This window comes from Phycodurus eques, chromosome 11 (assembly GCF_024500275.1).
Source record: "Phycodurus eques isolate BA_2022a chromosome 11, UOR_Pequ_1.1, whole genome shotgun sequence".
In the NCBI taxonomy this organism is placed as follows: Eukaryota; Metazoa; Chordata; class Actinopteri; order Syngnathiformes; family Syngnathidae; genus Phycodurus; species Phycodurus eques.
The window spans coordinates 13,385,797-13,399,455 of NC_084535.1; the positions used below are offsets into that span (position 1 = coordinate 13,385,797).

General features: G+C 40.2%; 1 protein-coding gene across 1 annotated transcript; it reads right to left on the bottom strand.

Moving 5' to 3' along the window:
- On the bottom strand, positions 1-11,422 carry erlin1 (ER lipid raft associated 1). Its single transcript, XM_061690452.1, has 12 exons — positions 11,333-11,422; positions 7,638-7,763; positions 5,430-5,511; positions 5,151-5,197; positions 4,657-4,718; positions 4,416-4,541; positions 4,244-4,317; positions 3,284-3,342; positions 3,076-3,167; positions 2,889-2,978; positions 2,715-2,794; positions 1-1,443 (listed from the first exon to the last, which is right to left on the bottom strand). Exons 2-12 carry the CDS (start codon positions 7,745-7,747, stop codon positions 1,273-1,275), a joined length of 993 nt encoding a protein of 330 aa, XP_061546436.1. The 5' UTR covers positions 7,748-7,763; positions 11,333-11,422; the 3' UTR covers positions 1-1,272.
- Positions 11,423-13,659: the final 2,237 nt, after the last annotated feature.

Genomic DNA, 13,659 nt, shown 5'->3' on the forward strand with positions numbered 1-13,659 from the left:
AGAGGTATCAAAATAGGCTTTATTTAAGAACATTGTCAAAACACTTTTTGCATATAAACCCTTTTAAAAATAAGGAGAAACAATTTCAGAGAATTTCACCGATTGTACAAAATATCAACGAGAAGAAATAAATCCTGTTGAGTGATTTGTACCAACTCATTTGCATGGTTATTTGCAGCCACCGCCACAGCAAGCGGAAGAAGAGTGCAACCATTTGGCGGTCACGTAAACATCAGCGCATGTCTCTCAGAACACAAGTAGTGTCAGTGTAAGTAGCTCACGTCAACGCTGATGCACCACAGCGTGACTGACCGCCATTGTTAAACCTGACTAACTCGCATTTTCCTTAAACAAAGCCGAGAAGAAGAAAAAGTCAAACTATCCCCGCACAAGCACTATTATTCACCGCAATTTACACACAAAAAAAAGAGGATGCTAGTGTTATTACAACTTTCATTTTGTTTGGCAAAGACCGAGCCACTGCAGTTTGTGCTGACCGTGGAGCGATTGTGTAACCTTTAGGCTTATTTTCTTGCATCTCAATCGCACAGCTTTCTTCTAACCTAGAACAGTAAAATTCAGCAGAACTTAAAGGATTAGCATTCGGATCCAGTATCAACATTAAGAAAAACTCATAATTTATCTGACTAATTTTAATTTTCCTGAGATATCTCGATAAGCTCTAAACAGAAAGGGTTGGCAGATATTAGTAGGCACGACGTTCATCATCAGCACCAGCCCATAACATGACAAATCAGCAGACCAAATAAGAACAGAAACCTCTTACGCTGGAACGTTGTTTACATTCTCATTAGCATTTTCTGGAGGAAGCTTGCTTTCTTTTAGCAGCAGGCGAACGCCACAGTGCACAGTTTGACCCGCAACCAAGAAATGCCCAACTAGAAACCAAAGAAATAAATGCCTCTCTCTGCCATTGACTGAACATCCCTCACACACAAAACAAATACCCTCTTGATTCTAATTAGTGTCACCCGCTGCATTCCAGTCCACATAATCCGTGTCAACAGTCATCATGTTTGCATCCGACGAGATTCGCTAAAAGCAAAAATAAAAAGTTAAGCCAATTTAGTCAACTCCTTGCTGTCGCATTACAGGCAAATGAGCTTTTAGCAGGCTTTTCATTCTTAAGCTTAAAAAAACAAAAACAAAACAAGAGAATTCCCTTTTATTATCTTCTTCTTTCTGGTTTTTGATCAATGGAAATCCTCCCAATCTCTCTTTGCTGTCTAAGACCCAGTGTAAACATCACTTTTAAAATTTCCGCAAGTCTTGCTCAGGTGCCTTGTGACTGTTTTCGGCTTTTGGCGGTCCGAGGTTTCCCTCCACAAACATGTTGGGGATGTCCTGGCCGAAGTAGATCTTGCTATTAGTCGCTATGGCTTGGTACTTCATCAGCTCAAGGTACTTGGGGGTTAACTTCAGCTGCGAGACACACAGAGCACATGTGATTGTTAAGCCAAGTAACCTGTATTAGACTACTGTAGAAAGTTTAACTTGACACTGTGGTGTCTCTAACAGTGTAATCACCGATGAATTTAATCAACTGAAGTAGGACCACAACATAAAAAGTAACCATGTGATGACCATAGAACTCTATCCTGGCTGCTTACAATACAAACGGAATCTCCAAAGTGAAACGCCTTAATTAAATGTCATAAATATGCTTTAGGCCACAATGTGGCCAAACCCAAATTGGACTAGACACGTAGGCTAAACACGACAGCTTTAACCTGAGTGTTGGTGTGGAAAGTGGAAACCCAACTACTTATACTCTTCCTTAAGGCCTCGCTATACTTCCACACTCGTGCGGCCAATAGCGCCCGCATTGCAACACGTGACTGATGCCGCGCGGCCCCATATGTGTTTCTTGACACGCACACGACAAAAATTGTTGCCATGCATAGAACGCCGCGGATATCATCTCTCGTGATTGGTCCGTTTTAGTCACATGCTGTGATGACGTACTCAGCCTTCCCCTTGGTTCCACATACCACCTACTCCGCCTTCTTGATTCTTCTTGCAATATAATTGAACACATCTTCTAAGTCCATTTGTTCTAGCAGGCACTGTTCCACGGTCGCCATTGTTGTTGCTTTGTTCCTTGTTCCGGGAAGTAAAAACAACTACTGGATTTGGCCATAAAATGCAGAGGAAACTCCATCCTGTGGTGTCCCAGCCAATACCAGCCGTAGTGACACCCCCGACTTGGAGGAGAACTGCAGCACATTTTCAAAACAGGGCGCATGGATTGCACTCGAGTATAAAGGCAAACTCTGCACAGGCTAGCCGCAGTGACGTCAGCACGGTCACCGCCCAACGTGAGTATAAAGCCTCTAGGCACGCCCCACCATAAATTATTTCACTCTTTTTGAATGCAAAATGACAGTCACTAAGATGCATTGAAGAGAGGTACTTTTTCTTGTACAGTGAGTAATGTTAAAATGTTACTTTAATGATTGCCTTACATATATCAAAGGTTTTCTGATGGCCACAGTTTGACATTGGAATGGATTAGTTCTGCAGTATTTTGAAGTGTTTCCTATGGAAAAAACTGGTTGACAGATTTTCTGCTGATCAATCAACAGACTGCAGTGACTCCATTACTGCAGAGGTTGCTACCAGAATAGACGGGTGCCAAAAAGTGTACTACAATAATACTGTGTGTGTGTGCGCGCGCGCGTGTGTTTTTTTACCTGGTTTGCTTCAGCAAACTTGGCAGCGGTGTAGTATTCTGCATCTGCCTTGGCCCTTTCCCTGGCCACAAATGCGGCATCTGAATGAGACACAGGGCACGACAAGACAGAAAGATAATACAGATCCGTTTTTCACAGAGGAAGTATTACACGAGATGAAGCAAGGACGCTGACCCTCAATTTCTGAGATCCTTTTCTCTGTCTCTTTCTCCATCACTTTCTGCTGGAACTGGATCTCAGCTACCTGAGCAACCTTTTCAGCCTCTGTGCAAAAAAAAAAATAAAAAAACAGCAGGTGGGCTTTGTGGTGAGCAGACTGCAAGAGCGTGCAAGTTAAACCAGCAACAAAAAACACATTTACCAATAATGGCTTTCTTCCTCTCAGTCTCCGCCTCCTTTTCAACAACCTTCTGAGTCTGAGCGGTAATTAGGAGACGCGTCTTCTCTGCTTCCCTACGCACACACATTGCTTTACACAAATACTTGTCTTCATGCTGATTAACTCACTTGAACTGTGTAGGTCATTGACAAGAAATGAACGTTGCACAGCAACTTGAAGTCAAACTCACATGAGTTCAAAGTTCCTCCTGATAGACTCGGGGATCTTTGGCTTAGTTACACGGACAGCCTGCATCCAGTTGAGTTAGAGCGGGGACAAAGAAAAAGGCCTTTTAACCCACCACAAATTAATTTTATACATTCATACATCATGTGGTGACTTATGATTGTCATGTTGAATGTTCAAGACCAGTGTGAGGGATCAATACAAATGGTCTGATGGCACATAACTCCACTAATGGCCGAATGATCATAAAAAGAAGAAAGAAAATACATTTTCACAGATCCACGTACGGATGGTACTGCATACACAGGTTCATTTGTTTTATTTTGCGCAAAAACAAAGAAGATATAGTAGCAATTTATAGTCCTTGAATTGAATTGTATCATTCCAGATAAGCCAGATATTAGGTTTGAATGAGGTTTGAACCATTCCTTGAGTTTATGTATGTACCCTGTCAACAGACGAACTAACAGCTGTTTGAAAACTCCAGCATACAGCTAACCCAAGTGACATCACGAACCCTGTGATTGCGAGATTACAATTTCAGCATCCCGGTGTCACCACGCTAGTCAGTGTAATCTTTGATTATGTTCCTTACTCTCATCAACTACCAACTTCTCATAACATATAGACAATGAAACCAGACAGACTAAAATACTGGACCTGCTGTATGCCAAATGTCAATGTGAAGGGAGCTCTTCTTGTATATTTTAAATGAGTATTTATTTGTTTATTTATCAATTATTACTATCGTTATATCAATTGAGTTTTAACCCCTGAGAGAGAAATACCGAAAGTCACTTCTTCTATGTTTGATCTTACCTACAGCACTCTGTTAAAGCTGGGTTTGTTTTATAAGTGCTCTATGAATAAAATGATTTTTGTGTAACCCTGCTAACACACAAACTGTATTAGACTGTGGTAACCAATTGGCCAAATGACATTGGTAATTTTGGACAAAAGATACCTGTATGGTAAGTCCAGGGGCCATCACGTTAAGGTCTTTCTGTAAAGCAGTCTTCAGGTTTTCATCAATTATATCTGTGCAACAAAAAGCACCATATTTTATCCCTTGCACATTACATGATCCCTCCTCCCCCCAACCCCCTATTTAATTCTCCATTTAAGTAGAGACGAACCAAAGAGCTCTATGTAGACCTCCTGGAGTGTGTGGACGCTGCAGAACTGGTTTAATTCGTGGTGAATCTTGTTGAAAATCAGAGTTTTGTCATAGTCGGCCGTGTAGTTCCTCACTATGTCCACAACTAGAAACACATCAGGAAGACAAACAGTGAGGCTAATGTGACGCCAGGCAGCTGACACAACAGTTCTATTCGAAAAGAAAAGGAACTTTTGCAACTGATTCTGAATATTTTGTACCTGCTGAGGAGACCAGCATGTTGACAACCTCTATTCTGTCAAAATAGATCATCACCCCGCCACTGTCAAGGAGATACACAATGTGTCAATATCTCTGAACTACAAAAGGTGTACTGGGGCCACTTTGGAAAGAAAACAGCAAAATGATGAGGAAAGATACAAGACTGACGATTAAATAATTTGAGGGGGAAAATCAAGTTTTTGCTTTAGCATGGTGACTTTATTTCAGCAAAATTATAACTTTATTCCCGTGATGTTACTTCATTTTCTAAAAATGTTTTACTTTTTTTTATCCTAATCACTTTTTTTCCTCTTAATGTGAATTAATTTTGAAATTACACCTTTAGCCCTCTTAGGATTTTTTTCTCGTTAAATTATAACTTTATACTTGAATATACATTATTCTCTAACCACTTTTCTTTTTTTCCTTCCAGTTGTATAGCGGTTATTGGGAAAAAAAAAAAAAAAAACCTGCATAAAATATATGCTCGTACCTTGTTCCACAAGGTACATTCTTGATCTCATCAGTCTGAAGTGTAGTCTGAAACACAAAGAATAAAGCTTTATTTAAAAAAAAAAAAAAAAAAATTACCATAATAGTTCTGATACCACAACAATTTCAATGTTTTCTACATCATGTCAAATGTAACAGTAAGGTGAGGAGACAACTCTCTGTATATCGATTTCATAGGTTCCTGTTTTGTTTGTTCGTGTGTTTTTAAACACGGTTTACTCTTCCTAATTCTTGTGAGAAGGATGCCAGAAGAGATTACCTGCACTGATCTGTAGGTGGTAATGAAAGGCAGCATGATATGATATCCAGGACCATTGGGACTCATCAGCAAAGCCCCACCCCTGAAAAGAAGAAAAAAAACTTGTAGAATGATTTCGTAAAAGATGATTATCTGCGGGCGGCACGGTGGGCGACTGGTTAGAGCATCAGCCTCACAGTTCTGAGCACCGAGGTTCAATCCCCGGTCCCGCCTGTGTGGAGTTTGCATGGTCTCCCCGTGCCTGCGTGGGTTTTCTCCAGGCACTCCGGTTTCATCCCACATCCCCAAAAAACATGCTTGGTATGTTGACTGAATACTCTAAATGGCCTGTAGGTGTGAATGTGAGTGCAAATGGTTGTTTGTTTGTATGTGCCCTGCAATTGGCTGGCAACCAGTTCAGGGTGTACCCCGCCTCCTGCCCGATGATAGCTGGCATAGGCTGCAGCACGCCCGCCCTAGTGAGGAGAAGCGGCTCAGAAAATGGATGGATGGATGATTATCTGCTGATTACAGTGGAGGAGGCTGGAGAAGGGGAAAGCGCCTGGAAGGCGTAAAGTTAACACAGAATGTAGTACAGTGGAAACTTGAAAACGGAACATAACACTTTCCATGACGTCGGTTGCCTGATTTCTTTCCAAACAAATTTTCCGACAGGAAAAAAAAGGTAAAGCTAATTAATTTGTTCCAGGCTCAAACCGCCACCATCATCAAACCTTTATTAACTGGAACTATTTTTAAGCAGTGTGGTTTTTGGCAGTTTTAGTCTTCTGGATTAAAATATTTATTAGTACGACTAACATTTTAATCATTTCTAAATGTGATAGTTTAAGTCGATGAAAACAAAGGTTTTCAGTTAATTTTAAGGACCGTATTTTCACGACCATAAGGCGCACTTAAAAGTCTTAAATTTTCTCCAAAATGGACGGGGTGCCTTATAATTCGGCGCGCCTTATGTGTGCACCGAGTTCCAGCATCTATAAATGTTGTTGTGTGATAACCGCTCCGCCCGACTTTTTTTTTTTTTTTTTTTAAGCATTTCCTGCCGACACGCTGCTTACGCAGAGGAAAAGTGGACATGGCTGAGGACAGGGGAAGGACACTAAAGCCACGCCCCCAGTAGGGATATAGCGCCGGGGTGTTATTTTTTTTTTTACCGCTTTACTGACTGGGAGCATTTCCGGCGTGTGCATTACGCAAAACAACATCGGTTTGGCTAAGGACCCCCGAGCAGCTGCGAGAGAATTCAAGATCAACGAATCCATGGTTCGCAAGTGGAGGAAGCAGGAAAACGAGCTTCGCCAAGTCAAGATGACGGAGCTGAGTTTTCGCGAAAAAAAAAAGAAAAACAAAACCCAGAAACAAGGAGAGGTGGCCCGGGTTGGAAGACCAACTCGAGCAATGGATTAATGAGCAAAGAATAACTCGGAAATGTACCGGCATTACCAGACGACTAGCAACCCTTTATTGTTCAGTGACTGTTTTTTTTTTTTTTTTTGTCAATGTCTTTGTGTCTCAAAAGTGTTCTCTGTCAATTAACTGTCTGTTGTCATACTAGAGCGGCTCCAACTACCGGAGACAAATTCCCTGTATGTTTTTTTGGACATACTTTGCAAATAAAGATGATTCTGATTCTGATCATTCCGGGAGGCTTGACGAACCGCTGGACATCGGTATAAACAGGGCGTTCAAAGTGAAGTTGCGAGCGGCGTGGAAGCGATGGATGACAGATGGCGAACACAGCTTTACTAAGACGAGGAGGCAGCGCCGGGCGAGTTACACCACAATTTGTGAATGGATTGTGGATGCTGGGCTAACGTGTCTGCTTGCACTGTTGTTCAAGCTTTCGCACGGCAACGAGACTGAACCTGCCGTGTTTGATTGAGAACTTGCCCAGCTGTTCATTTCGGATACAGAACATGAGTACTTTGATGGATTTGTGGATGAGGATTGATCAAAAAATAACGTGAGTACATTGTTAAACACTTCAATAAAGTACAACCGAACTCAGTTTTGCACCCACTGCCTTTTTTTTTAATGGTTGGTCATTATGGTGGTACATGGAGAGCCAAGTATTTTTGTGGTTGTACTTTGTGTCAAATGTTTGACAAAGACAGCTTTCCACTGTTCCACTGTATATATGAAGAACTCAATCATTATCAGGCAGTAAAGTACTTACTCAGAATATGTTAAGGTCAGTGTTACAAATACCTGTAGTAGACAGCAAGGTGCCCTTCCTCTATTTTGTGAATGGAGGAATGGAGCAGGACAGCCGTCACTCCTGCTATTGCTGCAAACACAGCCCCCACATGCGGCATCATCCTCGCTGGCTCTCACCTGTAGACAGACGGCCATTATATAAACATACTAAAATATATATATATATATATATATATATATATATAATGATATAGACTGTTAATTTTTTAATTAAATCTGCTGCTGTCCTTGTCTTTGCTTTCAATGTACTTGGCAGCCGTGTAGTGTCAGTGTTTGACGGTTCTGTGCTATAATTATGGCTGTCAGCCTGTCACTAGGCTTTTCACGATCTGGATTTTTAGGGCTCACCGATCAGCAAGTTTCAAAAAACAATAACCGAGCACCGATCAGATCACAAGATGGAGGAATGTGTCTATTTCAATGACCTGTTCATTTACTGTATGTACTTGTGTACTTAAATGCTCAAAAAATATATTTACAATAAATAATGTATCTTTGTTCCTCTATTTATGCCAGTGGGGCATATGACAGAGAACAAATGAATGGTATTCTATTAGATGGCAGGAAGTAAATACAGTAATTAATGTATCCACTTTTTGTGACATTTTTGTTCGTTGGTGTGCCGTAAGATTATACAATTGTAAAATATGTTCATTGGCTCCATAAAGGTTGGAAATCACTGCTCCAGTCAGATCGTTTATTCTAAATCAGTCAGGTCAAACCAACATTACAATATGACAGAAATAATGGGTGCTAACTTATTGTAATTAAATTACTTCACCCAGACCAAAACTTTAGAGCATGATTCGACAGAACGCCGGTCCAACCGTCAGTGCTAGCAGTAGCTTGCTAGGCTACATAACGTTTTGTTGCCTGCTTGCGAGCCGTATCGTATTAAAAATACATGAACATACCTCAAGCAAGCCTTAAACGAACGTCCTCTCCTGTGCTGAGCACCACCAACACACGTTTTCCCCATTTTGTCCTTAAAATACAGTCGGCGCGATCCACGCTTGTTGTCGTCGCCGCCACGGTAACGAGTGTATGCGGTCGCATTGGAGTTGACAAGATAAAGCCCAAGGCGGCACGGTGGACGAATGGTTAGAGCGCCAGCCTCACAGTTCTGAGGAGCGGGGTTCAATCCCCGGCCCCGCCTGTGTGGAGTTGCATGTTCTCCCCGTGCCTGCGTGGGTTTTCTCCGGGTACTCCGGTTTCCTCCCACATCCCAAAAACATGCATGGTAGGTTAATTGAAAACTCTAAATTGCCCGTAGGTGTGAATGTGAGTGCGAATGGCTGTTTGTTAATGGGTGCCCAGCGATTGGCTGGCAACCAGTTCAGGGTGTACACCGCCTCCTGCCCGATGATAGCTGGCATAGGCTCCAGCACGCCCATGACCCTAGTGAGGAGAAGCGGCTCAGAAAATGGATGGATGGATGGAAGATAAAGCCCAATGATTCTAAAAAACGGGATGCGGTGGTATCGGAATACAAGATTTTACTGCAGTAGTCTGACATAGTGCAATCATGAAAGAGCAAATATGTTTTGTAGTCTGATCCAGGCATTACGTGTCTGTCTCAGACATGTTGTCTGTCCCACACCGCTGAAAGTTTTTTTTATTTTTTAAATAACTTCATTGGCCGTCAGATATTTACAGTACAACGTCAAAAGACGCAACAAGACTAAAAATAAACTAGCTTCAGGGTTCAAATATACTGTGCACGATGGCGAAGTGGAGTAAATGCCTTTTTCGGCGTCATTGATTGGATCAGCGAATTATGACATTAAAGCCGATCAGCATAAAATGCTAATTATTGGCAAATTATAAATTTTCACATTCAAGTTTATTGCAAAATATTTTATTTATTAGTTTATTAACTGATTGTTATTTGGTTTTTGATTAAGCAAAACCAAATAAACAACAATTAGTCAATATCACAAAAGAGGGAGGGATGTTGTACTTATCTTTTTGAAACTGAGAAGTACTTCTCAGGTACTGATTAATGTGAAGGGCTTCTAGTTTGATATACACTTCAGGCTGCTTCAGGTTCAACTACATGTCAATTACAGGTTATTTTGACTTGGCTTCAAACAACGATTACTTTTGCAATGGAACAAAATATCTTACTTTTTCCATATATTGATTATGATTTAGCTAATGGTTTGGTCCGTAATGTGTTAGAGAATAGGGAAATATGTTGATCATTGCTTTTCAAAGTAAAAACAGATGTTTGCAAATGTCTTCTTTTAATGAAACAAAAAGATAATCAGTCTCCTTTCATGGAGGACTACAGAAATCAAATATTTACTGTTGAGAAGCTAAAATCAGAAGATTTGGACAGTTAAAAGTTACACAATGGCTCTAAACGATTATTCAATTATCAAAATAGTTGTTTATTAATTTGATCAGCACTTAGTTGTTGATTAATTGATGCACGTCTATCTATAAAGTATTTGATCCATTTCAATTTATGATGTATTTTCTTTTGGCCTACCAGTGGTTGGAAGGTTTGATAATACTGTCACAACCACATCTGTGTGCCATGAGAGATCATCAGGTGTAACGCAGGAAATCCTCCAATTTTTAACTGGTCCAAAATGAATTATTTAAGATCTCTGTGTGTTTCCTCAATTTCTGCACGTTTCACTTTTTGTTCAACTGAACTGAACCAGAATTAACACTTTTTAAGTACATTTTTAAGTTATGAGGAGATCGTCGTTATTTCAGTACAGTATCCATACTTTGTGACATTTTTGTGTGGCGGTGTGCTGTGAAATGTTTCTAATGTAAAACATGTGCCTTGCCTCAAGAAAGGTTGTGAAACAATGGTTTACTATATATTTTATTTATGTCTTTATTGTAGTTTGTCGTGCTGTTTGCTGGACCATTTTATTTATGTACCATGCTCTTTCGTCTTGTTTTACATTGTTCTTTTTTCGGCATTCACTATGAGGTTTCGCATGCATGAAACAAGATGGTTCACCTCAAGGGATTTATCCTAATATAAATTTCGTACTACATTTTATATACGCCACATCATGCCAACAGACCAACTATTTAGCTATCCACACTGATGAGTAAAACGTTTTCGACATTGCAATAATTGTATACCCTGTGTCTCGTGCCAGGGTCGTACTAAAATGTATTTATTCCCTCGTTGTAAAAGGTTAAAAAATAAAATAAGCAAATCCATGTTAGTCATGACCGCACCCACAGAATACTTTCTTTAAAATCCGTTAACCACAACAGTCTATAAACATTAGCACGTCCACACAACAATCGAAACGGTTGATTTTACAGTGAAAAGTTGACAATTGGTATACAGCGAACAAACAGCACCACACCGACTGGCAAAAATACAGAATGCATCCCGCTGGGCAAACATCGACAAAAAACAAAACAAAAACATTATTCGTCGCCATGGCTGAACATTTAAAACACAACCGCCGCACTGCTGAAAAACTGACGGTTTGTTAGCCACGGTTAGCCGTGTAGCTAAGGCTCACTACTGGGGGCGGATTCCGTATTCAGGTAGCGATAGCTATTAACGCTCTGTATGCTAACTCCCTGGACATTTGGCGTCACGAAAACCGCCGAGCAAGGCTAAATGTGTGATGGAATATGAAACACGCGTAACAAAGTACAAATGTCGAGTTGAATAACGAGTTGTAGCAAAATGAAATTACCACTATCTTGTACAAACGCCTCTCCTTGTGGTCACTCAACGACTCATCCCACTCAACCCCCACAGTTTTGGTTTTGACTCGATAGTGCTGCATTCAAGGACCGTCGGAATTGTTTACGCTTCTAGAAATGGCATGTCAATTACAGTACAGCTGTGGTTTTGGAAAAAATCGCTCCCCAAGTATCACCATCATGACTAACATTGCACATAACGATTAAAAAAACGTACTTAAACAGCTCTTCAAAATTCAGTGCAAGTGTATTGAACGTAAAGGTTAAATACAAATGAACTGTCCAGAGGTTTTGTTTTTGTTGTTGTTGTTTTGTTTTTCATTAAAGTGCAGTTTTGGATTTGGAACGTCAATCTAAAAATAGACTCACTAGCCATAGCATTACACAACTGGCTCTGAATGTGTGTTTACTACTAGTCACTAAAAAAACAACCAAAATATCAAATAAGAGCTGAACATTTCTACCATTACAAAGATAATAATGCTCACAATCAAAAAGCGGATTCATTTCCATTGAAAGTGTTTATCAATGTAAAATGTCACTGCATCGTACTGCAAGGGGTGTGTGATTTGCCTCTCGTGTACTGTGGTCAAGCCAGCCGCCCCTAATTTTGTTCATACTAGGCATTACGGTAATAGGTCGCCAACTGGCGGCGAAAGCCACCTTCAAAATAAAAGCTTCCCAATAATACGGACGTCAGTGCTCTTCGGTTAAGGAATGCAACCAGCAAAGTTAATTTGAATCTTGAGACACATTTTAAAAATGTAGTTTATTTAATAGCTTGGGAAAAATAAATAGTAAATGGACTGCACTTATATAGCGCTTTATCTACATCATCACAGTGCCCAAAGCGCTTTACAAAGCCTCACATTCACACACACATTCATAAACCAATGCGCGACTGCTGCAATGCAAGGTCCACTTGGAGGAAATTAGGGTTCAGTGTCTTGGCCAAGGACACTTCGACATGCGGACAGTCGTAGCAGGGATTCAAACCTGTTCTACCTACTGAGCCAAAGCCACCCCAACATAATCCCATTGGTATCGCAAGACAAATCCAGATCTGTGTGACAGACAACCAAGGACTCCACTAAAAGAGGTTTCATGAAGATCTGATATTGTATTTCAAAATAAAACTATATGAAAACTGCATATTTTGCTGTCATTACCCCTGACTGAAAAAAATCTGTTTAAAAAAATCTATGCGATATCGCAACACCAGTCCAGTTCTGGGGGACAGTACACCACCCCAGGTTTCCAACAAAAGAGGTCCCATCCAAATCTGATGTGGCATTTCAAAATAAAGGTCCCCTGAAGTATGGATATTTCACTGTCACTACCACTGAATTAAAACATTCATTTAAAAAAATCTATGAAATATTGCAACAACAGTCCAGTTCTGGGGGACACTACATCACACCAGGTCTCCACCAAAAGAGGTTTGATCAAGATTTTAAAAAAAAAAATAGAAAACCGTCTTTCTTATAACTATTTTAAATATATTGTTTTCCTTCCAGTTACTGATGGTGTCGTGGTTCATTCGCCTGACTTCAATGCAGCCAGCGTGGGTTTGGTTCCCACTCAATGATGGTCTCTACAGTATATTATTTATTTTGAAATGCCACGTCAAAGGGTTAGGGTTAGGGTGGTGTACTGTCCCCCAGAACTGGACTGGTGTTGCAATATCTCATATATTTTATTTAATGAATATTTTCAATCAGTGGTAGTGACAGTGAAATATACCAATTTCAGGGGAGTTTTATTTTGAAATGCTAGATATTCTATTTTAACTACTGTTCTTTTTTAAGTTCCACAATTTTTAAACTATATTTTATTTCAACTATAGCAGCAGAGAGATTAGTGGGGTAGCATGTCTGCCTCACAGCTCTGAGGTTGAATTTCATCTTAAGCCCTCCGTGTGGAGTTTGCATGTTCTCTCTGTGCTTGCCCTACATTCCTGTCACAGGCTTGTTAGGTTCATTGAAGACTCTTAATTTGTCCATAGATGTGCATGTGATGGATTTTACTCCTATGACATAATGTGCTGAGGGCCACATGTGTGTGTCAAATAAAAAAAAAGATTTTGAATATGAAAAGTCGTTTCCTTTATGTTGTGTGTCGAGTGTGCTGTGTTTGGCACACACATTTGAAAAATTGAAGAAATTACATGGGTTTTTTTGGAAATACTTTATTCTGGTCAGTTTCAACAGTATAATAAATAAGTTTCATCTTACAGGCTGTGACATGCTTAAAAAACCCACCACCAACAACAAAACTAATAGGTTATATCATTGCGTTTCACACATCATGTTATAAA